General features: G+C 44.3%; 1 protein-coding gene across 4 annotated transcripts in view; it reads right to left on the bottom strand.

Annotated features, from left to right (window-relative positions):
- ENOSF1 (enolase superfamily member 1) overlaps window positions 1-26,860 on the bottom strand; it is a 34,443-nt gene that overhangs the window by 5,983 nt on the left and 1,600 nt on the right. The window contains exons 2-11 of one of the 4 annotated variants that reach the window (XM_037156565.2): window positions 23,412-23,520; window positions 18,598-18,713; window positions 13,028-13,114; window positions 12,665-12,691; window positions 10,846-10,918; window positions 10,689-10,727; window positions 9,381-9,463; window positions 8,513-8,547; window positions 5,737-5,824; window positions 1,494-1,628 (exon numbers count right to left, since the gene is read on the bottom strand). In XM_037156565.2, coding sequence (XP_037012460.2) covers window positions 1,494-1,628; window positions 5,737-5,824; window positions 8,513-8,547; window positions 9,381-9,463; window positions 10,689-10,727; window positions 10,846-10,918; window positions 12,665-12,691; window positions 13,028-13,114; window positions 18,598-18,713; window positions 23,412-23,520 — 792 coding nt within the window. Of the gene's footprint in view, window positions 1-1,493; window positions 1,629-5,736; window positions 5,825-8,512; window positions 8,548-9,380; window positions 9,464-10,688; window positions 10,728-10,845; window positions 10,947-12,664; window positions 12,692-13,027; window positions 13,115-18,597; window positions 18,714-23,411; window positions 23,521-26,860 lie in introns of those variants that run through there. The other 3 variants (XM_037156567.2, XM_037156570.2, XM_037156568.2) reach the window with 3 other exon arrangements.

The following is a 26,860-nucleotide window of genomic DNA, read 5'->3' as shown; positions in this document are numbered from 1 at the left end:
CCCCCCGCACCTGCCATCTGCACAGCCCTCACCATGCACTCCCATTCCACTGGTCCCTCCATGGCCCCGCTGTGCTGGCTCGCTCAGCTCCCCCCAGCCTTAGTTCCTCTCCTCCCCTTCTTCAGATGCGTCCTGAGGGCACGGCCTCCCCCATGTAAACAAACACTTGGAGGGTTGAATCCCAGAAGAGCTTCTGAGGAGACTCTCCAGGTGGCAGAGGTTCGAACCTTCTTTCTACTGCCCTCAGCACTCAGAGCCCCAGCCAGGCTGTAAAGTGGGGAAACTGGAGGGCATTCCTTAAACACAGGTTTTCGTAGTGTCGAAAATATGGAGATCTTATGTTGATTTACTGAGAGAAATGGACCCCACATCCCAGTAGGACCTGCGACTTCATGCAGGTACATAATGAGGCGTCGGTCCTGGAACTGGGGACTAAGACTGGGCTCAGAGGGAAATTTTAAGAGCAGCACATGCAGGGGGAAGGTAGAGCAATGCCAAGTCACCTCAAGGAGAAAAAAACTGTTCCCAGGCTCCTAAGCCGCTGGGACTGGCCTCTAAGCCAAAGGAATGTACTGACCCAATGGCACAGCGTGGTGGGAAAAGGTTATCAGATGGAAAAATAAAAGTGGGGTCAGAGGTGTATGTTAGTGGGGCCTGCATAAGTACTGTCTGGGGAGGTTTAAGCCTCAGCATGGCTGGGGCCAGACAGAAGCAGGTATAGCTGCACTGCAAAGATGGATGTGTTGGGCCACCTCAGTCTGAGGTCACCACATGCTCGAACCCCATAACCAGTTCCCGCCCCGATTCCTCACTCATCCAGTAGCCTTCAATTGCATATGGCTACTCATGGAGCTTGCTCTGGTCAGAGGACACAAGATCTAGGTCTCTCAGAAGTTACAATTTTCCTTCTAAATTAACCAGCTGGCATCCTGGTTTTACATATCAGTGCTGTAAGCTGGGCTAACGGGAGACTCTCTGAGAGATAAGATGTTTCTCAGATGTTCTGACAAATCAGGTTCTTCCTAACCCTGGAAGGGAGAATGGCCAGCCCCCAGTTAGGGCGGGTTTGTGGAAGAAGAGCCCTGGTGCATGGCAAACAGGCAGACAGCCTTCTCCTGGGGAGGCCTGACCTTGGCACAGCTGAGCAAGCCTTTGCTTTTGAGTCATCCAGACGAATCCACATTTTTTGTTTTATTCTCAGTGAGTGAAATACTTAATGTCAATACTTCAGATTTCTATTTGTAGTCATGAGAACCATGTCAACACTGACAGGATAGTTGGTAGCCTTTCAACTTTTAGCCATTTACTTTCTCCAAAATAAATAGAAATAAGGGCAGTTGATAAACTGAAGTGAACAAATATTTTACCTACTTCATCAGAAAAGGTGAAGGGGCATAGGCAAAAGAATTTTAAGCTCTGTTGTGACCATTCTGGAAAACCAAACAGAAAATAACGTGGCAGTGACAGGACAGCAGCAGCTGCCCTTTTTCTACCTTGGAGATGGTGGCGTGTCCCAGAATGTCATCAGGGGAGGTTGGCTCCTCAATCCACAGTGGCTTGAACTCAGCCAGCTTTGACATCCACTCCACTGCCTCGGGCACATCCCAGCGCTGATTGGCATCCATCATCTGTAAGGAGAGACCTGGGAGGTGAGGTCTGCCAGGGGCTGACCTTGCTGCAGGGGTGTGGCTCCCAGAAAGGAAACACTGTCACTAGTACCACCAACTGATGAGCAAGACTCCCCTAGGGAGGCTGACATTCCATCTTTGGAGGACCAGCATGCAGCCACGCTCCCAGAATTTTGGCTCCTGATGCTACAAGTCCTCAAATTATGAGATGCTGCAGGAACTTAACTCTTGTTTATATCAATTAGCCTTTGGTAAAGTTGGTTTCCTTACACATCGTCTCACCCACAGTCACAGAACCTACCGACAACGTAAGTGAGGACTTACTGTACTGTCTGTCTTTGGAGGGGATGTCCAGAAGTGCCCTGGGCTGGGCCCACGCAAGTGCTCACTGGCCCTGGAGCTCTCACCCAGTCTGCATTTATTTATTTTTATTTTTATTTTTTTGTTGACTTCTTTTTATTTTTTTAATATATTTTTTTAATTTTATTGATTATGCCATTACATTTGTTCTATTCCCCCCCTCTGTTCCCTTCCACCATGCACACCCCCTCCCCCACCATTCCCCCCCTTTAGTTCATGAACACGTGTCTTAAGTTCTTTAGATTCTGTATTTCCCATACTATTCTTATCCTCCCCCCTACTTTCTACCTACAGTCTATGCTACTTATTTTCTGTACCTTCTCCCCTCTTCTCCTCCCACTCCCCTATTGCTAACCTTCCACATGATCTTCATATCTATGGTTCACTCCTGATCTAGCTGTCCTCTTAATTTGCTTTTGTTTTAGGTGTGGTTGTTGATAACTGTGAGTTTGCTGTCCTTTCACTGTTCATCTTTTTTATCTTCTTTTTCTTAGGTAAGTCTCTTTAACATTTCATATAATAAGGGCTTGGTGATGATGAACTCCTTGAATTTGATCTTATCTGAGAAGCACTTTATCTGCCCTTCAATTCTAAATGAAAGCTTTGCTGGATAGATCAATCTTGGTTGTAGGTCTTTGGTTTTCATGACTTGGAATACTTCTTTCCAGCCCCTTCTTGCCTGTAAGGTCTCTTTTGAGAAATCAGCTGACAGTCTGATGGGCACTCCTTTGTAGGTGACTGTCCCCTTAGCTCTTGCTGCTTCTAGGATTCTCTCCTTCATTTTAATCTTGGCTAATGTAATTATGATGTGCCTTGGTGTGTTCCTTCTTGGGTCCAACTTCTTTGGGACTCTCTGAGCTTCCTGGATTTCCTGGAAGTCTATTTCCTTTGCCCAAATGGGGAAGTTCTCTTTTATTATTTGTTCGGATAAGTTTTCCACTGGTGGCTGTTCCTCTTCCCCTTCTGGTACCCCTATAATTCTGATGTTGGAACGTTTAAAGATGTCCTGGAGGTTCCTAAGCCTCTCCTGATTTTTTAAAAATTCTTGTTTCTTCATTCTTTTCTGTTTGGTCATTTTTTTCCTTCCTTCTGGTCCACTCCCTTGATTCGAGTCCCAGTTTCCTTTCCATTACTATTGGTTTCCTGTGCATTACCCTTCATTTCAATTAGTTTAGCCTTCATATGTTCCTCTAATTTGTAACTAAAATCAACCAGTTCTGTGTGAGCATCCTGATCACCAGTGCTTCTGAAAGTTTGAACTGTGCTTCTGAAAGTTTGGCTATTTCTTCATCACTTAGATTTATTGGCTCTGGGGCTCTGTGTTGTTCTTGAGTCATGTTGTTATCTGTTTGTGCCTGTTATGTATGAGGAGAGGTGCCTTAGTTGTTAACCAGGGCGGGGCCACCCAGGTCACCGGTTTGTGATGCTGTATGTGGGAATGGGGTCAGAGAGGGAGCAATGGTGGTCCTCTCTGCTGTCCTAGTCCACCTCACCTCTAGCTCCCGCCTGTTTATCTGCACGCAAGTGCGTGACCGACCACAGATAGCCAATCGCGCCTCTTCCCTGTGTCCACCCGTAGCTAACCTGCACCTGGGATCCGCGCCCTCAGCTGCCTGCGCACCGCTCGGGTTGGGGGATCTTTTTTGCCTGACCCGCTCCACTGCTGGCTTCGCCCCTCTCACTAGTTTAGCTGAGCAGTTGGTTGTTTTCAGACTCCGTATTGTCAATTTTCTGTGCGGTTTGGTTTCGTTTATTGTTGTTAAAACTTTATTGTTTTTAGATTTGGTTGTGCGCAGACGCAATGTGTTTCCACCTATGCCTCCATCTTGGCAGAAGTCCCCAGTCTGCATTTAAAGATGCCACCCAAATACATTTGCATTGCAGTGTTCATTGTTTGTGAGAACTGTCTGACCACATTCTAAATCATACACAGCCAATACTGCGTTTGGTCAGTGGTCATTTATCGACTACTGCCTGTCATGTGTCTGGCATAGTGATAAATAACCAGACTCCACCATTAGTTTAGTATCTATGTCACTAGGCATTTTATGCATTTTTCTCATTTAATATTTATAATAATTCTATGAAACAGTTCATATGAACCCACTCTACAGCTAAAACTGACATGCAGAAAAGTAACTTGCCTACGAATAATAAGTCAAGTAAATGGTGAGTGAGTTCAAGTCTAGGCCCCTGACTCCAAGGCCCTAGCTCTCTTTGTGCAGAGACCCTGCCTGGGAGCCAGGTGCTGGGTCTGCAGAAACTAACGAAGGGCTGCTCCACCCCTGACATTATCACACTTCCTTCAGAGAGACTCAGCAACAGCCATCTCTTGTACAGCAATATCACACCTTTTCCATCTCAAGGCACACACAAACTAATTACTAAAATCCCATGGGACACCAAAAAATAGATATAATTTTGATTAACTTATGAAAAAAATAATAGTAATTACCTACGCTTTTTGCTCCAAAGTGACTTTTTAAAAAATCAGGTGTTGTCTTGGCTGATGTGGCTCAGTAAATTGAGTGCAGGCCTGCAAGCCAGGGGGTCACTGGTTTGGTTCCTGGTCAGGGCACATGCCTGAGGTACAGGCTGGACCCCTGGTTGGGGGTGTGCAAGAGGTAATGGATCAATATATCTCCTGCACATTGATTTTTCTCTCCCTGTCTTTCGCCTTCCCTTCCTCTCCCTAAAAATAAATAAGTAAAAGCTTTAAAAAACATCAGGTGCCAATACTTGTACATAAGTATTTCTGGCACCAAGAATTAACCAATTAGACACAACCTTATTATGCAACATGACCAATAAGATGCAACTCTATTATATGACCTATATATTTCTGGTTCAAGACAGGGTATTCACACTAGATGGCTATTGTTGTGTTGGCTGTTGTCATTTTAATTGCCATTATTTGACAATCTAAGGGAAAAGAGGCCAGTGCCCCTGACTAAACAGTCAGTACTGTTCTTGTGGCACACCGGCTGAAAGCTGCTGCTCTAGGAGAATGTGCTGTGTGGTAAGAGCGCCCCATAGAGCACTGTGAGAACCAGAGGACAGTGCTCTATGGGACAGTGCCCAGAATCAACTATTATAAATAATTTAGATGATGATGACCTCATAAGAAAAAAAAGTAGCATTAATTCACGTATCAATAATGGGACATCTGATCCTAGGTCAAGGACTCCAAAATTCTATTTTAACTTAGGAAACAAGTCTCTGAAACATCATAAAAACATCTTATTGTGACTTCCTTTTATGAAAATATTTTACACATAGTAATATTTTTTCAAAAGTACACAGTTAGGAATACTGATCCTTTCATATATCTCAGTCAAATTTCCAGCATTTCTTCAACAATGGCTCCCTGAGACCCACTTACCTGATGAGCTACATGTGGGACTTGTTAAGAAAAGAAATTAAATGATTTATCTCCCTGGGGCACAGTGGGGCACCCATGGGAGAAGTATTTGCTCAGGTGCATCCATATTAGCAAGAAGGAATTATACCTAATCCTGATCTTAACTAGTTCTGAAGAATAAAAAAAATTTTAACCATGAGCCCCTGCAACTGTTCATTTTTAAAAGAATTCTCCTGCTGTAACAAAACCACAAAGCTGTATTTCCTCCGGCATTCAGTTTTAAAACTCCTAATGCTTTTTAATCCTTATTTGAAATCTATAGTTTGGCCCTGGACAAAGACTTCCTGTGAGCCTGCTTATTTCTCAATGGGAGGAGAAAATATTTACCAAAGTCTTCTCAGGTCCAATTATGTCTCTGATGAGTCGGCACCTACGGATGTCATCCTGCAGATCAGCACCAACTTTTACCTTAAACCTGTAAAATTTCGTTTGATAGTTCATGTGCCCTGACTTAGCAAGGATACCTGGATTCTCTGCAGAAGTGACCGTCTCTGTCAATAATTCATAGATCATATGTTCTAGTAACTTCTTGCTCCTTCCCAATCTTCAGGCAAGTCACTTGAGAATAATCCTACAAATAGTATCTCTTTTCTCACTGTCACAGGGCAATGACTATAAATTACCTACTGACCTGAAGTTAAGAAACTGGAAAGAGCAATTAGACTTTAATAACATTAACTAAGTTTTTGCTGTGCCATGAAAAAAAATTAAGGATGACCCAGCTGGTGTAGCTCAGTGGACTGAGCACAGGCCTGCAAAGCAAAGGGTTGCTGGGTCAGTTCCCAGTCAGTGCACATGCCTGGGTTGCAGGCCAGGTCCCTAGTAGGGGGCATGCGAGAGGCAACCACACATTGATGTCACCCTCCCTCTCTTTATCCCTGTTTTATCCTCTAAAAATAAATAAATTCTTCTTACAAAAGAAGAATTAAGGATGAGAAAGCCACAGACTTAAAGAGGAGAGTGCGGACTGAGAAGGAGAGCTGAGTGAGCCTTCCTGTCACACTCTGAATGAAAAGAGTAGAGTTGATAAAATATCCCAGTCAGTACGGTCCTTTACCAGAGGACTTCATCCCAAATCAACTCAGCGAGTAGTCGGCCACAGGGACCCCGTGGTGCAGGGGCCTTGCTCACACAACTAGGGAGCAGCAGAGGTCTCCTTTACATCATAGCTGGCCACTGCAGGGGCTCCCTTAGTCTGTTTTGACACCCAGCTACTCTCCAGACCTGGGCCTCCACACTGTCCCCGTGACTGCTGAAGTTGCTTTGTTCATCAGAAGAGGTATGGTCGGCCTGACTATGACACTGCCACATGCGAGAAGTGCCACCACCATAGGCGACGCTGGCACCCTCTCCCTTGCTGACCAGCCGCTCTGCCATGCACACTCAACATCAAGTCTGCTGCTCCAGACAGAACCTGAGGTCCTCCCTCTACTTTGTGCCCACCCTCTGGGCCAACAAAAGAACCTGCAGAACACCACACACACTCAGGCACCTGCTGCCACTCTCTCCCCTCCGCTCAGCACGAAACACCTTTCCATCCCAGGTGAGAGCTTCAGCTTCTGGGTGCGGGCTTCCTGGGGTGGGAGACCTTTGCAATCTGCCCTCAGCCTTCTCTGACTCACCAGATACGGCTGTGCCGACCTTTCCTGGGTATGTGCGAGAGGGAAGGTGCCAGCATGTCCTGAGCACCTGCTATGAATCCTGACTGCTGGTCCTTTTCAGATAGCAACTTTGAGGGGAATCACGAGTTAGTATTATTCCCTATTTATAGAGAAAGAACACGAGGATCAGAGGGGTCGAGCAATTTCCCCATGATCACACAGCAAATACTAGCAGGCAATGAGGGGTAAGATTCAATTTCGAATCCATCACATGTGTAAGCCTCTTTCCACCTCATCATGCTGCCTCCTTCAAATTCTCGGTCACCACCCTGTATTTAGCTGAGGGGTTCATAAGAATTCCGCCCCCTCAAACACACACGCATCACCCAGGAGTTGTGTTAAAATGAAGATTCCGATGCAGCAGGTCTGGGGAGAGGCCTGAGAGTCTGCATTTCTGACCAGCTCCAGGGGATGCTGAGGCACCTGCTGCACAGACCAGACAGACTTAGAGTCGTGTACAGCCTGGTGACTTATCCCAGGCAAACGCACCGCCTTTAGCTGCACTGATGGATTCACACTGACTAGATGAAGAGATGATGGTCCCTTTGCGTCCTGTACTATGTCAGAACCCAGGGTCACTGACAACCAGTCTACCCAGAGGAAGACACCAGGATTCCCAGGGCTCAGTAACCACGCGGGAGGGAGGCAGCAGAAAAGGGCAGGTGGTTAGTCTGGAGAGAACACGGCCCAGAGGAAGAGATGGGCTGTCTCAAGAGCCTGGCTCTGGGAAACTCTGTGAAGATTTGGGACCAGTGACTGAAAGTTATATGAAAACAAAGGGCTTCAGACATTGAAGCTCTTTCCAGCACTTGAAGCCTTCCAACAATGCAGAAGTGCCTTATAAAGTTAAGCTCGCTGCTTCTGGAGGTTGTCAACTAAAAGCTCAATCAATGCTTGTTCCTGGTAGTAAAGAGTGGATTTCCAGTGGAATCTGCTTACACACTGTGGCGCTTGAAACCAGTGGTCTCCAAGGTCTCTTTCAACTCTGATGTTCTATGATTCTTAATTAGGACTCATGTCTATCCTTTTTTTAATCCTCACCCAAGGATGTGTTTATTGATTTCAGAAAAAGATGAAGGGAGAGAGAGAGAGAAACATCGATATGACAAATACTGATCAGGTGCCTCGCGTATGCTCCCCTACCAGGGACCAAATCCACAACCCAGGTATGTTTCCTGACCGGGATCAAACCTGCAACCTTTTTTTGGAGTATGGGACTTTGGCTCCGACCAACTGCACCACCTGGCCATCACCTCACATCTTATCTTTGGAAGAAGAGCCTGGCCTAAGCTGAAATGCCTCTTATGTATCTCTACACCCCAGACTGCTCGTGAAAGAATTTTGGCCTTCTTAGTGCCTCTTGATCCTGGTTCCTTTCCATTGCTGAGCCTCTCGTGCTGCCAGGTGGAAGAGTCAGGTTCATTATCACACAAATAACTTACCTGGTCCAGCCGCTCTTCAGGGCTTCGGTGCAGAGCTGCGGAGAGAGGAGCACAGCCATCAGCATACACTGAAAAGCTCTCTCAGTCTATTGAGCACCTCAGTCATTTCTGATCTGGTTTCACAAACACTGGATTTAGCAGGAACCAGAAGAATAGCCATGTGTTGTTGAAATTCAGAGCAGAAACAGCTTAGCCAACAAGCATAACTCTTTGTACTTGTAGGGTGACTTTTTCCCTCGTTTCTATGGTAACTGTTTCTTTAATTGTCACAACATTCTTGGAGGGGGAGTGGAGCCTTTCTATCCCTCTTTTTAAAGCTATATTCTGTGGCATCCACAGAACTAACGGATGTAAGAGTAAGAAACGGCATCTAGCCTCTCTCTGACCCAGCTGGGGGTGAGTCCAGTACGATGGAAAAGAGTGGTGAGTCAGCCACACGATGACTGGATGCCATGCACCAGCCACTGTGCTGCAAACGCCACACAGTTTACAGCATTTTTCTGAATCCTCATAACCAGCCATGAGGTAAGAGATTATTTCTCCTTTTCACAGTGAGGAATCTGAGACTCAGCTTGACGATGTGTAACCTGCACAATGTTACGTTGCTGCTTCTGCCTGGGAATCAAATCCTAGGCTGTCACCTTTCAGAACCCAAAGTGGGAGTCACTGGTCACAGAGTCCCAGTTGTCCTGTGTCAGAGTCCTATGTCCACAAAGCAGATGGCTTTGCTTTTGCTTGAGCAAAAGTACTTTCAGAGTGAGGCTTTGCAGCCATAAGGATTTAGAAAGGCTAATAAGAAAATATTAAAACTCTTCTGGGGAAACCAGGAATATAAAACCTATCTACCAGACTGGGTCCAAATGCCCACCTGCTTCAGCGTGTCATCTGAGTACCCCAGCCAGGCGCAGGACGTGGTGTAGGCAGGGTAGCCATGCATTAGCATCTGCTCTTCTGTGGAAACACAATGCTTGTCAACACTCTGTTCTTTCCAGGGGCCTTCAGAATTAGATTGCCTGTAGCTAAGCTGCTGCTCTGTTGTGGACCGCGTTTTAGAAATTGTAACTCTATACCCTCTGTGGCTAAAGATGAGTTAGTGACCTCTGGAATGCAAGCAGCAGGAGACAAAGCTTGTCTCTGGTTGCAAATGCTACCTCAGTTTCCTCCCTGCCCCCAAAGCATGGTCAGAAGTCTTTGATGGGTAAGACTCCTCAGAGGAGAGGCAACCTAGGCCAGACACGGCCACTTGGGAGGCTATCATGGAAGGACTCGGGAGGCTGCAACAAAGAGCAATGGCTTTCTTGCCCTCCCCTCCCCCCCCACCCCCTCCAACCCCAGCTTTGACATAGCCCGAGTCCCCATGCCCTCTGGGAGAAGCACTTCCTGGCTCTAATCCTCTTAAGCCTGAATACCTGATGGGGAGAGGTGCAGCTCCTTGCCTTGCTAGAGCGTGTCCTGGGGAAAAATTTGGTATCACAAAGACTTCCTGATAAACCTGTGAAATCTGCTCTGCTAAGAGTGCTTTCATTCATATGTTAAGGGTTTCAGCAGGAAACCCTAAAACTCTGTTCCTGACAGACTCTGACTCAGACTAAGCCCTCAGATTTCGTTGAAATGTTATCTGCTGTTTGATCCTTGCTGCCCTGTATTCCTGTGTACACAACCCAATAAAATCCTTTAGAGGAAGGGACTTAACGCCTTTTTCCCCTGAGAAACTGGCCACTGCTCAAGGCCTTTTTCCTCTAGGAAAATGGCCACCTTTCCTCCCCAAGCAGATTATAATAAGTTTCAGTCATGTTTACTCTCATCCGTGGCACATGGGGGGGGTGAGGAAAATCGCCCCCACACTGCTCCTCAGAAAATCTCTTTCTGATCCTGCACCCAGCCCCTAGTCCAGCTCTAGGATGCATTCAAGATCATGCACATTCTGAAGCTGTCAAACAGGGGGTGGGAGTTTGGGTGGGGGGATTACAGGATACCCTCTAGGACTGCCCACTAGCCAGGGGTCTCCCCACATAGTCAAACCACACTCAGGAGGCTTCTCCAGATTCAACTGGCTGTTGAGGACCTGGCTGCTAGGCATGAGGCATTTGGGAGGACAATGTGAACCCCAAAAGGACAGAGACAGTCAAAAGTAAACAATGATAAAAATAATGCAGGAAATTTCCTCAAAACCCACCTCTCTCTTTTTTACCAACTTGACTTTTCTGTAGTATTTCTGGAAAAAGTAAAAAGCATTGTCACTCTCTTAGACAACAAATGCTGCACGCACTATGTTGTTTACACATCAGCATGTACCAGAGAGCTTCCAATTCCATCACTTAACTAAGACTCACCATAGGCTTCCTCTTCAGTCAGGACGTCAGTGATATACCTGAAATCGATGCAGGACAGCAGCGTCCTGGGATCCTGGCAGTGCGACAGGAAGGGGAAATGGCTGGAATCAATTCACAAGTAGATTGTGTTTCTAAGAATCCACTCACACTGCTACATGGGGCTTATCCTTTTGAGGAAAGCACCTTTGAGATTTGTGTTATACTTTTTGATTCCATCACCCTTAGTGTACAGTCCTGAAGGTCATTGCCACCTCCTAATGAAATCCTTAGGCCCTCATGCTCTGACTGACCCCTTGCTTCCTCCCCATCTCTCCTCTCCCTCTAAACCTAGACTCCCCATTCCAGGCTCTGGAAAGGGGACGGAGTGTGAGGCTAGCACTTAGCACAAGTTAAGTGGGTAGATGAGCGCATGATGTCACTCTACGTCTCTGCCTCCACACTTCAGGGCTGACCATCATACTGGTGCAGCTTAGCAGGAGAGGAAAGAAGGCTGACCTCAGGGCCAGGCCACTCAGTGTCAACCCCGTGCCCACTGTCAACCAGCAGCAAAACCTTGGGCAACTACCTCTCCTCTCAACTAGGGATGATCACCTGGCTGACAGGAACAGAGTGGAATGAGGGTGAGCGAGCCCAGTGTGCTGACTCCCTGGATCATCACCGGCTATACTCTCCCTGCCCCTTCCTGCCCCAGGCTTGGGCTCTGGCCACACTGGGAGGAGGACTTTCAGTTAGGCCTCTGGCTGAGACCTCCCCGAATCCCAGTGAGCAGACACTTAGGAAGCAACCGGTAGCTTCCTCACTCAGGTTTTACTGTGACCAATAATACTCACTCTAGTCATTAAAAATCGTAAAAGCTCTTTCTATGTTGAGATTCTACTTCTTTTATGAGTACTAGCACTGAAAGAGGGAACAGAATCTAAAAGAATGAGAAGTCCACAGGTGGGATTTCAGGCACCTCAGTTCATTCAGTTTTGGGGGCTTCCTCTTGCATTTCTCTGAAAGGCTAACCTTGAGCCTGAAGGTGGCTCAAGAGGTCCCACCCTTCTCCTTCAGATGGCTCCCCCATGCCACACATAGCCACGTCAGAAATATGGTATCATGTTCTCCTGACTTCACTTTCCTCCAGAGAAGGAACAGTGTCTGATGGCCCAACTGTCTTTAGGGCCATGGTGTCCTCTTTTCTCCTTAATTGTGATGCCAAATAACAACAAGGACCTTCATTTGTTGACTTCGAGAATTTTAGCGACCATCTGAAACATCACCCTGAGGCAGCTGGTGCTCAGAGGTAAAGCAACTAGTCTAAGGTCACCCAGCCAGGAAGCAGCAGAACCCAGATTCAAAGCCAGGTCTGCCCAATGCTGCAGATACTCATCCCTGCTACAAATAGGTGGAGGGGAATGTAGAGCGAGGTGTGAATCTTTCAGAGTCCGTGTTTGGCTCCTGCCCTGATGGAATCATATAATGCAGACACAACATTCTCATCCATCACTTTCTTTCAAAATCAAAGTGACCAAATAGTATCTTAACAATGATATCTTGCTCTTCAGGGTTTGTAAATTGCTTCTCACATTTAGTCCTTGAACCAATTCTTCCAGGTTCTCAGAGAAGGAATGATCAACCCTTTTTCATAGTTAGAAACCAGAGGCTCTGAGAATAATATGAAAGGTCCACAGTGGTGGGGGGGGGGGGACCTAACTCCATGCTTCCCATGGGACCACCCAGTAAGCCACACAGTCCTGACTACATCTATTGATTATCAAAGGCAAGGAATCTATAAAACCCACTTAAAAACAATTATAATATGAAAGAATTTACTTACCATGTCAACAAGTAACTTCCACAGAGGCTTAAAGAAAAAGAGATTTGTAAACCATATGCATCAAGTGTGAAAGTAAGTGTAAACTCCTGCCATCAAACACCTGCCCCCCTGCCCACCTGTCTCTAACACTGCCCCCTGGCCCCTCACCTCTGCCTTCCTCCCCTACTTCCTCCTCAGTCCTTCCTAAACTACTTCTACAATCTCCTAACTACTGCCAATATCTCTAAGGGAGAAAAAAAATGAAACAATTGCCTGTTTCCTTTGGGGGCCTGCTGTGTATTGTCTTTCAGGCTGCGTGTAGAGGAAGTGTTTATTCCTCTGCACATGCTGTGCTGCTCCACAGAAATGCCCCTGGTGAGTTACCTTTCTCTCCTGCTTGGCCCACAGGTCCCACACAGCATTGAGAACGGCTGCCGTAGCCAGATGCACAACCCCTTTCTCTGGGCCGATCTAGTTAGGAAGCAAAACACACAGCACATCTTAGAAATGAAAAGGATGTTTGGTCTCCTGGCCAGGTCACATTTCAAGAATTAAAAGGCAGCAATTAAAACTCAGTGAAAATGCTAACTTTTATTTTGTTTTGTTTTTTTTAAAATAGTGACTACAGAAGAAGAGTTGCATGAATAGTACAAAAAAGCCCCTCCAGTATCTGCAGGGTCCGGCAGAAGTAAGGCCAGCTAGAGTGTGGTTGGTAGGGTAATAATATGGGTGTAATAGTTGATAGTTTCAATTTGAACATTCCACCTAAAATGTCATATGGTGTGCTTAAGTGTGGTAGTGTTATGTTACAGAATCACATGCTTATGATTTTATAATACAAGATTTTGTAATAAAAAAGGGGCGTTATTTGTGCTGGACCCCTGTATATTTCTTGTCTTTCAGTTGTTTATATAAAAAAGAATATACTAATTAATAAATAATAACATAAGAATAAACTGTTACATGTACTCACAACTGTAAACCTACTTTCTCCCCACTCTGTGTGCATATATATATATATATAACATATTTATAATACATATTTTATCCTTTATAAGTATATTATAAATAACATTTATTTTACTGAGCAATTTTTGAGTAAGTTGCAGGTATCATGCCTCTTTAACCCTAAATGTTTCAGTGGGTAGTTTCTAAAAACGAGGATATTTCTCTTACATAACCACAGCACGATGATCAAATGCGGGCACTAGAACACTGGTAGAATTCTAATACCTGAAAGATAGTTCATAACCAAATTCCACCAATGGCTCAAACAATGTACTTTACTTTATTCACATGTTCCATTTAGTTGCCATGTCTCTTCAGTCTCTTTTTATCTGGAACAACTTGTATTTTAAAAATGCTATTGACATTTTAATTTTTTTTAACTTATATTTTATTCATTATACTATTACAGTTGTCCTACTTTTTCCCCCTTTGCTCCCCTCCACCCAGCATCCTCCATTCCTCAGGCAATCCCCCCGCCTCTTGTTCATGTCTGTGGGTCACGGGCCTAAGTTCTGTGGCTACGCCACTTCCTGTACTGTACTTTACACCCCCATGGCTACTTTGTAACTACCTACTTCTACTTCTTATCCCCTCACCTCTCACCCACTCTCCCACCCCCTCTCGCATCTCTTTATCTTTAACCTTTGGCATTTTAATGATTATGTGACTTGGGGTGGGCCTTTTTGCATCCATCTTGTTTTGGATTCTGTGCTTTCTGGATTTGCACATCTAGTTCCTTTACCAAACTGGGGAAGTTTTCTTTCATTATCTTTTTCAAATAGCTTTTTAATTTCTTGCTCTTTCTCTTCTCCTTCTGGCACCCCTATGAAGTGAATGTTGGATTGCTTAAAGTTGTCCTACAGGCTGCTTACACCATCCCAATTTTTTTCTTTGATTTTTATTTCTTCTTGTTCTGATTGGTTGTTTTTTGCTTCCCTGTATTCCAAATCATTGATTTGATTCTTACCTTCATCTACTCTACTGTTTTTTCCCTGTAAATTTTCTTTATTTCCATTAGTGCAGTCTTCATTTCTGACTGGATCTTTTTTATGCTGCTGAGATCCTCACAAACTTCCCTGAATGTCCTTATAACCAGTGTTTTGAACTCTGCATCTGATGGGGGGCTTGAAAGTTGGAAAATTTTAGTTTAAATAATAGCTAATAGGTTTAGTAATCAATGCAAGTAAAAGCTATTGTTCCATGTACTGAAGGTATGATCCACCCTGACTCCAGGAGACCATAAGCAGTTCCACCTTTGTGCCTCAGGGGGACTTGCAAGCAATTCAAGATAGTATCTGAGCCACTGTACTCCAGGGTGAGATGACCACGGCCCAGGACACAGCAAAAGACCATTGCCCAGGGCAAGAATGCTGCAGTTTTTTAAAATCCAATTAACATTTCCCTGAATTCCAAACCCCTTACCTATAAGGAGATACTTTGTTCTCCTTATAAAAAGGGTCATTTTAAAATGGAATTTAAGATGGTCTGTTAGGGTACAAATCTGTCATCTTTTCAGCTCACTGGCCATCTGAAAAAAAACACCCGTAAAGATTCAATTGGGTCTGGTAGGTGACAGGCAGCATGAAAACCAACTTTTCCAGTTTTTAATCTGAAAGATTGCTTATCTGTATTTTGTTTAGTTCTTTTTCTGGAGTTTTGACCTGTTCTTTCACTTGGGCCATGTTTCTCTGTCTCCTCATTTTGACAGCCTCCCTGTGTTTGTTTCTATGTGTTAGGTAGAGGTGCTTTTGACTCCATGTCTTTGCGGTGTGGCCTAGGATAGTAGGTGTCCTGAGGATCCAGTGGCACGGCCTCCCCTACCACCCAAGCTGAGTACTTGAGGTGCACCCTTCATGTGGGCTGAGTACACCCTCCTCTTATATTTGAACCTTGATTGATGTTGGCAGGTCAATAGGAGGAATTTGCCCAGGCCAGTCAGGTGCAAGGACTTTGTGACCACTGACCTCCAACCTCTGCCCTTTACGGAGTATCAGCTGTGCAAGAGCAGCATGGTAGTGTTCCTTCCACCCTGGGTGGTCTGCAGCTGTCCTCTGGGTGCACAGGCTCTGGGTTTCTCTGGTGGTGCTGGCCAAGGTCAGCCCCCCCCCCCCTGTGTTTTTCCAGGGCCATCCTGCCTGAGCTATAAAGCAATCTGAGATGGCTGTTACTTGTGCTGTGCTTGGAGTTTCCCAGGCAAAGCCAAACTGTGAACTTAGGCCGGCTGCTGCTAGTGCCAGGCCTGGGGCCACTTAGCAAGATGTACATGGACTGGGGGTTCTCTGAGCTTAACTGTTGCTTGTTTGAGAGGATTTAGGAAGTTGTGAAGCATAAGCCTAGCCCAGCCTTTCACATGGAAAAGCCACTATTCACAGCTCAGGTCAGCTAGTAAGTTAGGTGGGATGGGGAGTCTCAGGGGATCTCCAGGGCAGGGCAACCAGTGTTAGGCAGGTTGATGGAGTCTCGGGTATGGCACCAGCCTGCCAGCTCCATGGCTCTGTGGGCACAGCGCTCAGAAAAGGGACAACAGCCTCTTCCTGTTTGCCTTTCTGTTTGGGAGAAAGCTGTCCCACATCTCTTGCCATGATGCCAGACACTTCAGTTCTTCCCTGTGTGCCACTAGTGGCTTTCAAGCTGCTACCCCAGGGCTGGAGCTCAGAGAGAGTGAGTCTGAGTAAGTCCATGTGTGGGTTCTTTAAGAGGAACTGCTAGGAACTCCAGGAGTTTCTTCTGCCAGCTCAGTACCTGCTGGTTTTTGCAGTTAGAAATTATGAGGACTTATCGTCCTGCCACTGGAACCCTGGGCTAGGAGGCCTTGTGTGGGGCTGGGGCTCTTTCCTCTGAAGATATCCCTCCCCAATTTTTTTAAACACTTTTTGAAAGAGATGACCCAGTTCTTTTTTTTTAAGATTTTAGAGAGGGGAAGGGAGAAAAAGAAGGAGAGAAACAACAATGTGTGCTTGTCCCTCACATTCCCCCTACTGGAGACCTGGCCTACAACCCAGGCATGTGCTCTGGGAATCAAACCAGTGACCCTCTGATTTGCAGTCTGGCATTCAGTCCACTGAGCCACACCAGCCAGGGCTTTCTCCCGAATTTTTATCCACTACATGTGGATGTGGGACTAACCTGTTCCATATCTCCATTCCCCCTACCAGTTTGGGTGGATGTGGTTCCTTTAATTCTGTAGTCATCAGACTTCCATTCAACTCAGTTTCTGATGGCTCTGAGTGCCGGTTGTTTGATAGTTGTAATTTTGATGTGGTTGTGCAAGGAGGAGAATTTTGTTTACTTATGCCTCCAGTTTAACCTGAAGTCTCAGGGCTTTTAACTTTTAGCACTTGGGTAATTTAGCATCCATTTGGCTTCTACACTATAAGGTTGCCATGTTCCCTTTCTAATAAGGAAATTAATGTTGCCACCAACATTTTGGTACTCACTGAAATTCTTGCCTCAAACAATTATAGTTATGATGGTTATAATATGGTGATTGTGCAATATTATCATTCCTTATATTATTTTGTGTTCTATTGACAAGCTTTCCCTTGTTGTTTGTGTACTATCTAAATGGAGTCATGGATTCCTACATTATTCAAGGAGTTATAAGCCATTGCTATCACATTTATTTTGATGCTTGAATTGTCCCAGATTTGGCCACTGAAAGCTTCTTCAGGAGGATTTCTTTAAAAGCAAGTTTAACTTTGCAGAAGTTAAAAATGAAATCTGCGACATTGTGAAAGAGCATTCTCTTGTGCCTTTCTCCATTCATAGACAGGAGACTGAGCAGAGTTGGAATAAGACAGAGCCAGTGTCAGCAGGCGAGGGCAAGGTCCTGGTTACCAGACTGATCTTAATGTGACAGAATTCTTTCTTTTCACACTTTTTTCATGCCTTGAACTTTGGGTTCAAATAAGATCTAAACACATAAAAGGTGCTCTGGTCTCTTCTTTTTAAAAATTCTCACCCAAGGATATGTTTATTGATTTTTAGGGGGGATGGCGCAGAGAGAAAGAGAAATATCAATGCAATACAGAAACATTGGTTGACTCCACTACATGCTCTCATTGGGTGTTAAACCCACAGCCTAGGTATGTACTCTCTCACCAGAGATGAAACCTGCAACTTTTTGGTGTATGGGATGAGGCCCCTGATATGGGAAACTTTGAAAAACCTCTGTTTAACCTTTATTTGCCCAGGCCCCAGGCACCCTAGGGAGAATGATGGGGCTGTCTAGAATAAGTAAACAACAGTGCATTAGCTAGGACTGAGATTAACACCCCTGCTGTTAAAAACTGACCTTCGAATTTAGCCTTTGTCCTCTGCTTCTGCCCCATAGCTAGAACTAACTTCTGCATTCCGCTTCTGTATCCCACTTTGCTACATAGACAAGAAGACCCTGTAAACTATAAAAACCCCAAGAATCCTTTATTCAGAGCTCAGAATTTGGACACTAACTCCTCTGGGCCCGTGCACGTTAAATAAACCTCGTACTCCAGAAACCCTCGGTGTCTGGTCACTTCATTTTCCTGCAACACCCCAACCAAATGAGTCACTCAATCAGGGCTGGTCTCTATCTTCTTTTCTCTTAGGTTTCTGTCCTTACTCTAATACTACTCACACGATCTCTCCACCAGGAAGTTTGCCCATTCAGTGCTTAATCCTCTAGAAGGTCAAGACCACTTCTACCTATTCCGGGAGTGGGGATGAAGTCCAGAAGGGCTGATCCAGCTGTCAGTATTCAAACACGTCCAGATTCAAGTCTTACAGAAAGGAATCAATTGCCTCAAAACACTGATTATCTAAATGGCTCAAATCCTAATTTATCTAAGGTAAAAACATTTTACCTTAAAATTGTAAACCTGTCCTCGTTTTTACATTTTTCACAAAGGACATCTCAGAGACCTTAGCAACATTATTAAGAGTAACATTTTACAAACTAGACCCCTTACCCATCTGAGCTGCCCATCACTCGTGAGCTGTCTGTAGAAGCCTCTGAAATCACCAATGATGTCTCTGAGGTCCTTGTTCAGTACGTGGTGGGCCAGGGCATTCACAGCACAGACAACTGTAAACGAGGATTTAATTCTTATGTACGTTTTGGTATGAAGTCAACAAATTAAGACATGCAAGCACCACAAGCAAACTAATGTTGGCATTTTATGAAAATAATTTTAAATACAAAAGGTCCATGCTTTTACAAATTGCCCCACACATGGCTTCTGTGATTATCATAGTAATATCACACAGGTGGAACAGCTGTAATCTGCATACTGAACTTCATTTATGAGGAGAGAAAACACATTTTGATTGGTTTCCATGTGAAAAACAGACCGCAGATGTGAACATTTAAATCACGTTCCCAAACTATTTTCTTATTTACTTTGTGAAGTGTCCCAACAGTCAGATCAAAAACCAACTTTGCTAGTTCATTGTTCCAAAGGAAGAAGAGGACTAACTTACAGAATTTTTTAAATTGCCTTTTCATTATTGTCAAGTATAGAAAATATCTTGAATTCACAACAGGACACGCTATTAAAGATGAAATAAAGTGAATTTGCAATTAGCCTAATAGATGTAAAATGTTCAAGTACATGAAAACACTATTCATAAACATTAAATTTCTTACTATTGACTTGTAATATACTATATTTTTCATAAGTAATTTGAAGTTAAATTTAATCTGGGTCAGCATTACCATCAAGTATTTATTTTTGGTGTTTTACTTAAGAAGGCTTTAATTGTTATTTCAGATGAAAAATAAGTAAAGTAACAAATTGAACAGGAATTTCTATTCCTGATATCCTTTGCCCAGGAAAACACTTTGTTTATATGTACATGGCCAAAATAATCAAATCACCAACTTACCCCAAAGCAATTATTTTATTGAAAAAAAAAGTTGATAAACTTGTTTTCTGGTGTTGCCATTGTTTCAATATTAAAATTCTCAGGTAATTTAATAGGATAATTGTTCAGGAGTCGTTTTACTACCAATCATATCCTAGGAGAGGGACCCTTGGAAGCATTTGAAACATGCTCTTAGAATGTGCGTAGCCTCTGGGTGAAATCGCTCTCAGACAAAAATGCACTTGCTCTCATATGGACCACTTAGGGCTATACCAACCACGCTGTGTCCTCTTGGGGGTTTGTTAATGAGATATGGAGTCATTACAGTTCAGATAGTCATACCTCAGAGCTGTGGGAAGACAAAATCCTCCTCAGTGTTTGATGGTTGGTGCTTGGATTAAAGCCATCTAAATAGGAAGTCAGCGACTCAGAGAGAGGCATATCATTATCTCCATCAAACCTTCATCTCGTGGATGAGATGGTTGCTAGAAATCGTTGACCGAAGCACACCTCTGATTTGTGTTGCAAGGGCAAATGTATTATCCAAAGTTAAGGATGATCTCATCTCATGTCTCTAAGAGACGCACAAGCCACAGTAATATTCATCTAGAGTAGTGATTCTCAATTTCTTTCTGCTCATGGCACACATAAACTAATTACTAAAATTCTGCAGCACAGCAAAAATATGTTAATTTTTTTGCCCATCTGATCAAAACAAGGTATAATTTTGATTCATTCACATCAGACAGCTATTGTTTTGGCTGTTGCCATTTTTTTTCTAAAGTCATTTTTAAATTTGACAATCTAAGGGAAAAAAAGTCAGTGCCCCTGACTACTGTATTTTACCATCTATAATGTGCACCCATGTTTTTGGCCCAAACTTTCAGGAAAAAAAATCTTTCATTTTAATTTTTTGATTCAATTTTTTATGTATTTATATTTATAAAGAAAACTGATTCTCGTACTCCAGAGTATTATTTTGTACATGGATATTGTCCTTGCTTTCTAGAGTCACACTTTTAATGCATAAGCATAAGCATAAATCAAAGAATTAAAAACATGTATATAGAGACAGAATTAGTACTACCCATGTATAATGTACTTCCTTATTTTTCCCTTAAAAATTTGGGCAAAAAAGTGTGCATTGTACATGGCAAAATGCAGGTAAATAGGCATTGTATGTTTTAAGCCACGGCACACCAGCCAAAAATCGCTGGTCTATAGAATGTGGGTTTTCCTTGCTCAAACCGAGGCCCCTGCAAGAAGTTAATTAACTTTTGTGCATTTGATAGAAATTTGGGTTGTCATGGTCTGATTCTGTGTGGAGACAAAGTCCACTTCAGGTTTGAATGTTTGACGTGATGGTTGGGAAATTCATCTGGGAAAAAACTGGCCCTTGAAGTCAGCTTCTTGCCGACTAAACCCAAATGTTCCCTCCTGTACTACATCCACCCAGGACTCAATTCTGGGACCCTCCACCACGGGCAGTGGGACAAGTCAGCAAAGTCTGTGGATGACCACAGTGTCTGAACCTCAGTGCTGGTGTGAATGCTTAAGACCATTTCTGGTCTCTTTACAGACTTTTTCTCTTTTTCTTTTCCCACTTAAAAAAACTACATCAGTGTACTCTACACATTTGAAAAACCCACAACCTACCCACCCACTCTCCCTTCCTTTCTCACTCCATCTCTCTCTCACACACACACAAAGCACTCTCTTCACAGTAATGAGGAAAGACTATTTTCTGTTTTTTTTTTGAATCATAAAAAAATGATTAGGTAAGTAACCTGATAAAAACTCTAGGGGAACAGTGATAAGCTAATGGGATTTTTTTCATCTTTAATGCGAAAGCCCTGTAACACATTCAGTGAGACTGCAGTGAGTCACCTGATATACGCAGCAAGGTTAATGTTAAAATGGATTCTGTCATGTTGTGGTCTGAAAAAGGCAGAAGCCAACAACATCACCACAAAAGAGCCACTTATTAAAGTCATAAAGAGATGGAAATGGACGTACCCCTGCCTGAGACTTGTATCCAGACAGCTGGGTGGGGTCGGGGGGAATGGAGGAGTGGAAGGGCCGTGAAGGCTGTAAAGCACTGACCTCAGCAACCAGCCCACAGAGCCTCCTATCTGTCTTGGGAGCATGCAGCATTTGCAGGGACCCTCCACTGTGAGTGAGTCAGCAAAGTTCAAAGTCTTGGCTCTTAACAGAGAGTAGTTACAACGGTCCATCCCATAATGAATCTGACCTTACTGAGTTTTTCACACCCTTTGTGGACCGTGCTGTATAGTTTGCAGTATGGAGAAAGCAGCTTAGTAAAGTGCTCAACTTAGACCAGACACAAATAAAGTCATAGGAGAAGCTCACAAACCTACGAGGTCAACGGTCACTGCCTTGGGGGAAACGTTACTAATAAACCATTGACTTGATGAAGACCGGGACAGGCAATCATGGCCGATTCTCCTTATTCTGCCTGGCAAAGTTCCTGCTCACCCTTCAACACTCATCTCAAAGCTTCACCTCTGCTCTGAAGCCATCCCTAACCATCCTGAACAATGAATTAATTCTTTCTCCATGTAACTTGTACCCACTTTTAATGAATAGTTATTTCCACCTGCACTATTATTTTTTTTATGTGTGTGACCCTGAGAAGTTTATTCATTCCTTCTTTTTGTACGTTGAACTCTGCCTTACTTCCTCTCCCTCTCTTTTTAATCCTCACTTGAGGATATGCTTTTTATTGATTTTTTTTAAGAGAGAGAGGAACGGAGAGAGGGAGACATTGATGTGAGAGAGCAACATCGATTGGTTGCCTCCCGAATGCACCCGACCAACAGGGGATCAAACCTGCAGCCTAGGCATGTGCCCTGATAGGGAATCGAACCTGCAGCCCTTTCTTTAGTGGGCTCCAAGTTGCTGGACGATGCTCCAAGCAACTGAGCCATATGGCCAGGGCTCCTTTCTCTGTCTTATTAAAATTATTATCTCCAGTGCCTGACAAAGTTTTTGATACACAGAAGCACTAAAGAGAAGTTGCTCTTCCTTTTTTCCCCTCTTTCCTTTTACCTGCTTGACAATGTTAAAATCTTTTAGTGGGGCAAGACTTTGATTCTACAACTAAGAGAGAGCTGACAGTACAAATATCAACAGGACAAACACTATCAAAGTTAGAGAGAGACACTGTGTCTGCCCTTGCCGGACCCTGACTCTTCAACTTATCACAAGTTGGTTTTGTCCCCAATGATCCATTGCAATTGACCTTGGGAAGGTCATTTTTTGGTACTTCTTGGATTTTGTATCCTGTGCATGAATTATGCATTTAGGTAAAAAAAACCAAATAATTTGCATTTAAATGTTCTGGAGAGAAAGCACTTTGGGCAGTCACAGTTCTGTGTGACTCTCTGGGCCTCAATTTCCTTATCTCTGAAAAATGAGGGCCCTGGGGCCACCACTGAGCTCTGGTCCAGCTCTGAGAGAAGAATGACTAATTAATTCACACCTCAGTGTGCATCCTACACAATCTGTTCTTCCCAGAAGAGAGCTCTGAAATTGGGCAGGGCCAAAGAATTTGAAGTCGACCCACTATGAAGTATTTTGGAAAGTTAGACACAGTGCACGTTACCATAAGCCTTGCTATGTGAGTGCATGTCTGCACATGTGAGTGCATGTCTGCCCCTCTTGTGTCCCTTAGTCACTCACCTATTGTAGGTCCTCAAAGCTCTGCAGAGAAGTGGGTTGAGTTCAAGGATTTTCCTGCAGTCTATGCATGACTACAAGGAGAGCGACCAAATATGGTCACTTTTTAATTTCACCCAGTGAAATACTCACTTTGAGCGGTAAATACTGAGAAAAATAAGGTCAGAACTGAAATCTAAAATGTAAGCATTCTGGAACTGTAAGAAAATGTCCAACTCACCCACTTCAGTGCCTTTTCCCAGAGTGAAAGTAATCCCATGCCCCTTGAGTCCATCCTCTGCATCAGTCTCTAAGACGACATAGGCAGCCGAGTAGTCAGGGTCTGTGTGCTGCAGGGAGAATGCCCCCCCCCCCCATACAACACATGTGAGAAATCTGAAACCTGACAATGACATCACTAAGAATAGAAACTGCAATGGGAGACATGCAAGAAAAGCTCCAATCGGATGGAACCCTGGATTTACCCCAAAGAAAATGTGGGCACTCTGAATGGACAAAAGGGACATTCTCCCAAAGGAGTCAAATACTTTTAACGAGTGCAATGTGTACATTTTTAATGCTGTTTAAATGTTCTGGAGAGAAAGCCAGCTCAGTGTTACACCCAGGACTTTCACCCACAGCTATTCGTCTTTACCCGTTCGTCTTTTCAAATTCTGAAACCTAAGGTTTAAGAAAGTTCTCTTGTAAAACTGGAAAAGACAAAGGCATAAATTCAGAGATTACTGAGGAAAAATGAAGAATTAAAACTTGAAGACAAATTAACCTGTTTCGTATTTTGTTCTTTAAAAACCACTTGCTATCAAATGGCATTTTGATAATAAACATTTACTAACTGATGATTATGAAACCCTACACCACTCATCAATACAGGGGATGCAGAAGTAAAAAAATGCAAATCTATTTCTAGAAACTCCTCATACACTGGAGAGAAAAAGCTAACATACAAGAATCAGGTGAGAACAGCTGCGATGATGGTACAAGGCTATGTGCTGATGTGTGGTCTGGTAGAAGTATCACGGAAGTTTAAGGAAGAAGAGCAAAGATGAAGAAGGGGACCGAGACCATTGTGTGGGCAAAGGGGCAGGTGAAGGCATGTGGAGAAGAGATCGATATGAAACTCAGAGGTCTTCTGAGACAGAGAAGTAAAAGGCCCGTGAGGGCACTCCTTCGCAAGTGACTGAAGACAAGATTGTATGGGTGGAGTGGGGGCAAATAATGAAGACCCCCCTAAACCAGGCAGCAGATCTGAATGTGTTAAAAAAAAAATAGAATGTAGGAATGTAGGATGATGTGATTATTGAAGAAATTTGCATTGGGATTATTTATTACTATTTTGTTATATAATATTTATTATTCTAGGCCCAGTACTCTGAGAGCTTTATATCATTTAACTTAATCCTCACAATAATGTTATAAAGTAGGTGCCATCATCCCTACCTTACAGATGAGGAAACTGAGTTCACGAGGTGGGATCGAAATCCCCGTGTTCAGGAGGGAGAGGAGGCGCACGTGACCACAGGAGGCCTGTGGCTGGCGTGGAGGGCCCAGGGGAGGGCAGTCGGTGCGACGGTGTTGGTGAGCACCAGCTGCATCTCGGAGACTGCAGTTAGGTTGCTGAGGGGCAAGACGTGTCTGCCCTTGAAGAAGTTCTGGTTTAGAAGTCACGGTTACAGAAACTTTAATACTGCGAGGCAGAACACGGTAAGCCTCTGGGTAAGAGTTGAAAGATGAAAGCCAGCCAGAGAACTGAATGTACTGGGAGCTAGAAGAGCTCTATTTTTTTTTATAAAAAAATTTTTTAAAGCTCTTCTCTAGAAGAGCTCTTTATTTATTTATTTTTAGAGAGAAGGGAAGGGAGAAAGAGAGGGAGAGAAACATCAATGTGTGGTTGCCTCTCGCACGCCCCCTACTGGGGACCTGGCCTGCAATGCAGGCATGTGCCCTGACTGGGAATTGAACCTGTGACCCTCTGGTTCTCAGGCCCGAGCTCAATCCACTAGTCAATCCACTGAGCTACACCAGCCAAGGCTAGAAGAGCTTTATGATGAAAGCAGAGTCTGGGTTGGGCAGTGGAGGATGGGGAGCTTTGCAGCAATGGGAAGGGGCATGAAAAATCTGGGAGGAAAGAATATCGTATGTCAGGTGAAGATAGGGAAGGCACGGAAAAGGGGAAGGCTGGAGTATATTTAAGAGTCCTTAAGCTTTTGAGTCCTTATAACTGGCAGAATGATCCAGAAGGATTAGGAGGAAGATCCAGGCAGAGTATGGAAGGTGATAACTTTGGATTTCAATGGATGATGTTTAGCATGAAGGTGAAAAATTCAACAGGAGGTGCCCAGTGGTAGCTGAACTTGAGGAAAAAGGAAAGATGCAGAAATGGGATGTGAGCATTTTTGGCATAAAAAACGGTACTGAAACTGTAAACATGGAGGGGATTTAGTGGAAGAGTGCAGTGAAATTGGAAAGGCTGAGACCTGAGCCCTGGAGAGGAAAGAAGGGGTTCTGTAGGGGAGAAGGAGCAGCCAGAAAGGCAGGCGGCCAGCGGGGCAGAGAGACGGCAGGAAGATGGGCAGCCGAGAGTGAACAAGGGGCCCTGGGAGCAGAAACAGCAAGAGGATTCAACAAGAGAAATAACAAAAGAAGGAAGGACACAGAAGGCGACTTCAGATTAAGGAGGAAGCAGATGTACAGGTCAACAGGAATGGACCAGCAATTTAGCTTCGGTAAGGAAGGGGCAGAAACAGAAGGGGGTGGAGAGGTGTTGGGATCAAGTAAAGTCTGTTCCACAAGTGGCAAGCCCTGTCCATATGGATGGGGAAGAAACCACTGGAAAAGGAGAGACTAAAGATAAAGATGAAAATGCTGGAGGTGGAGGTGATAAGAATGGGGGTCAGGGGGTCAAGAAGGGTGGCAATGGGGACAGAGAAGAATAGATTAGTTTGTGAGGACACAATTTACTGAATAAAGGGGAAGAGACTAGGATTGGTTTGGAGACTGATGTGTGGAGATGGTGCCAAGGGTGCATTGGTCTTCTTGATGATGCCGTGGGCAATGTCTTCTAACTGCTGGAGGTGTAGGACTGAAGGCCGGAGGAGGAAGACAAGGGTCTGAGACAGCCACTCCAGGAAGCCCAGCAGACCTTGGGGATAGGAGAGGAAAAGTATGGCTGGGAGGTGGAGGGAGTCAGCTGGAGCTGGGCTGTCAGCCCATAGCCCTGGGTCTCTCGAACCTTAGAAAGGGCCTGGACAAGCAAGCAATGTGTAAAAATACACTGCAGGCTTGAGCACACCATGTTTCTCAAAAGACTGATAAGAAATTATAACTGGAACCCTTTGCTTGAACAGATTTGGGGGACAGTTTCAAGGCTCCTCCATGAAAATAAACTGCTTGTGATCAGGAAGGCTCTGCTACCAAGTGCTGAATGCAGCTGAATCGCCAAGTGCAGCATGCCATGAGGGCACAGGAATCATGCAGTGCCACCGAGAACTGCAAAGGAGCACATTCTCTTAAGAAGGCACTTGAGAATCAGCATACAACATACACCATATCTCCAGGGGATATATATACTTACGGATTATAAGTTTGCAACACAGGTGTCAGATACTTCCTGACCTATGGATATAGATCACTCAAAAGCAGAGATAAATTCCAGTCTACAGTAAACCAGGC

This window comes from Artibeus jamaicensis, unplaced genomic scaffold (assembly GCF_021234435.1).
Source record: "Artibeus jamaicensis isolate MK-2021 breed Jamaican fruit bat unplaced genomic scaffold, CSHL_Jam_final contig_354, whole genome shotgun sequence".
Taxonomy (NCBI): Eukaryota; Metazoa; Chordata; class Mammalia; order Chiroptera; family Phyllostomidae; genus Artibeus; species Artibeus jamaicensis.
Note: the sequence above shows the minus strand (reverse complement) of the source record. Positions and strands in the feature narration are given on the sequence as shown.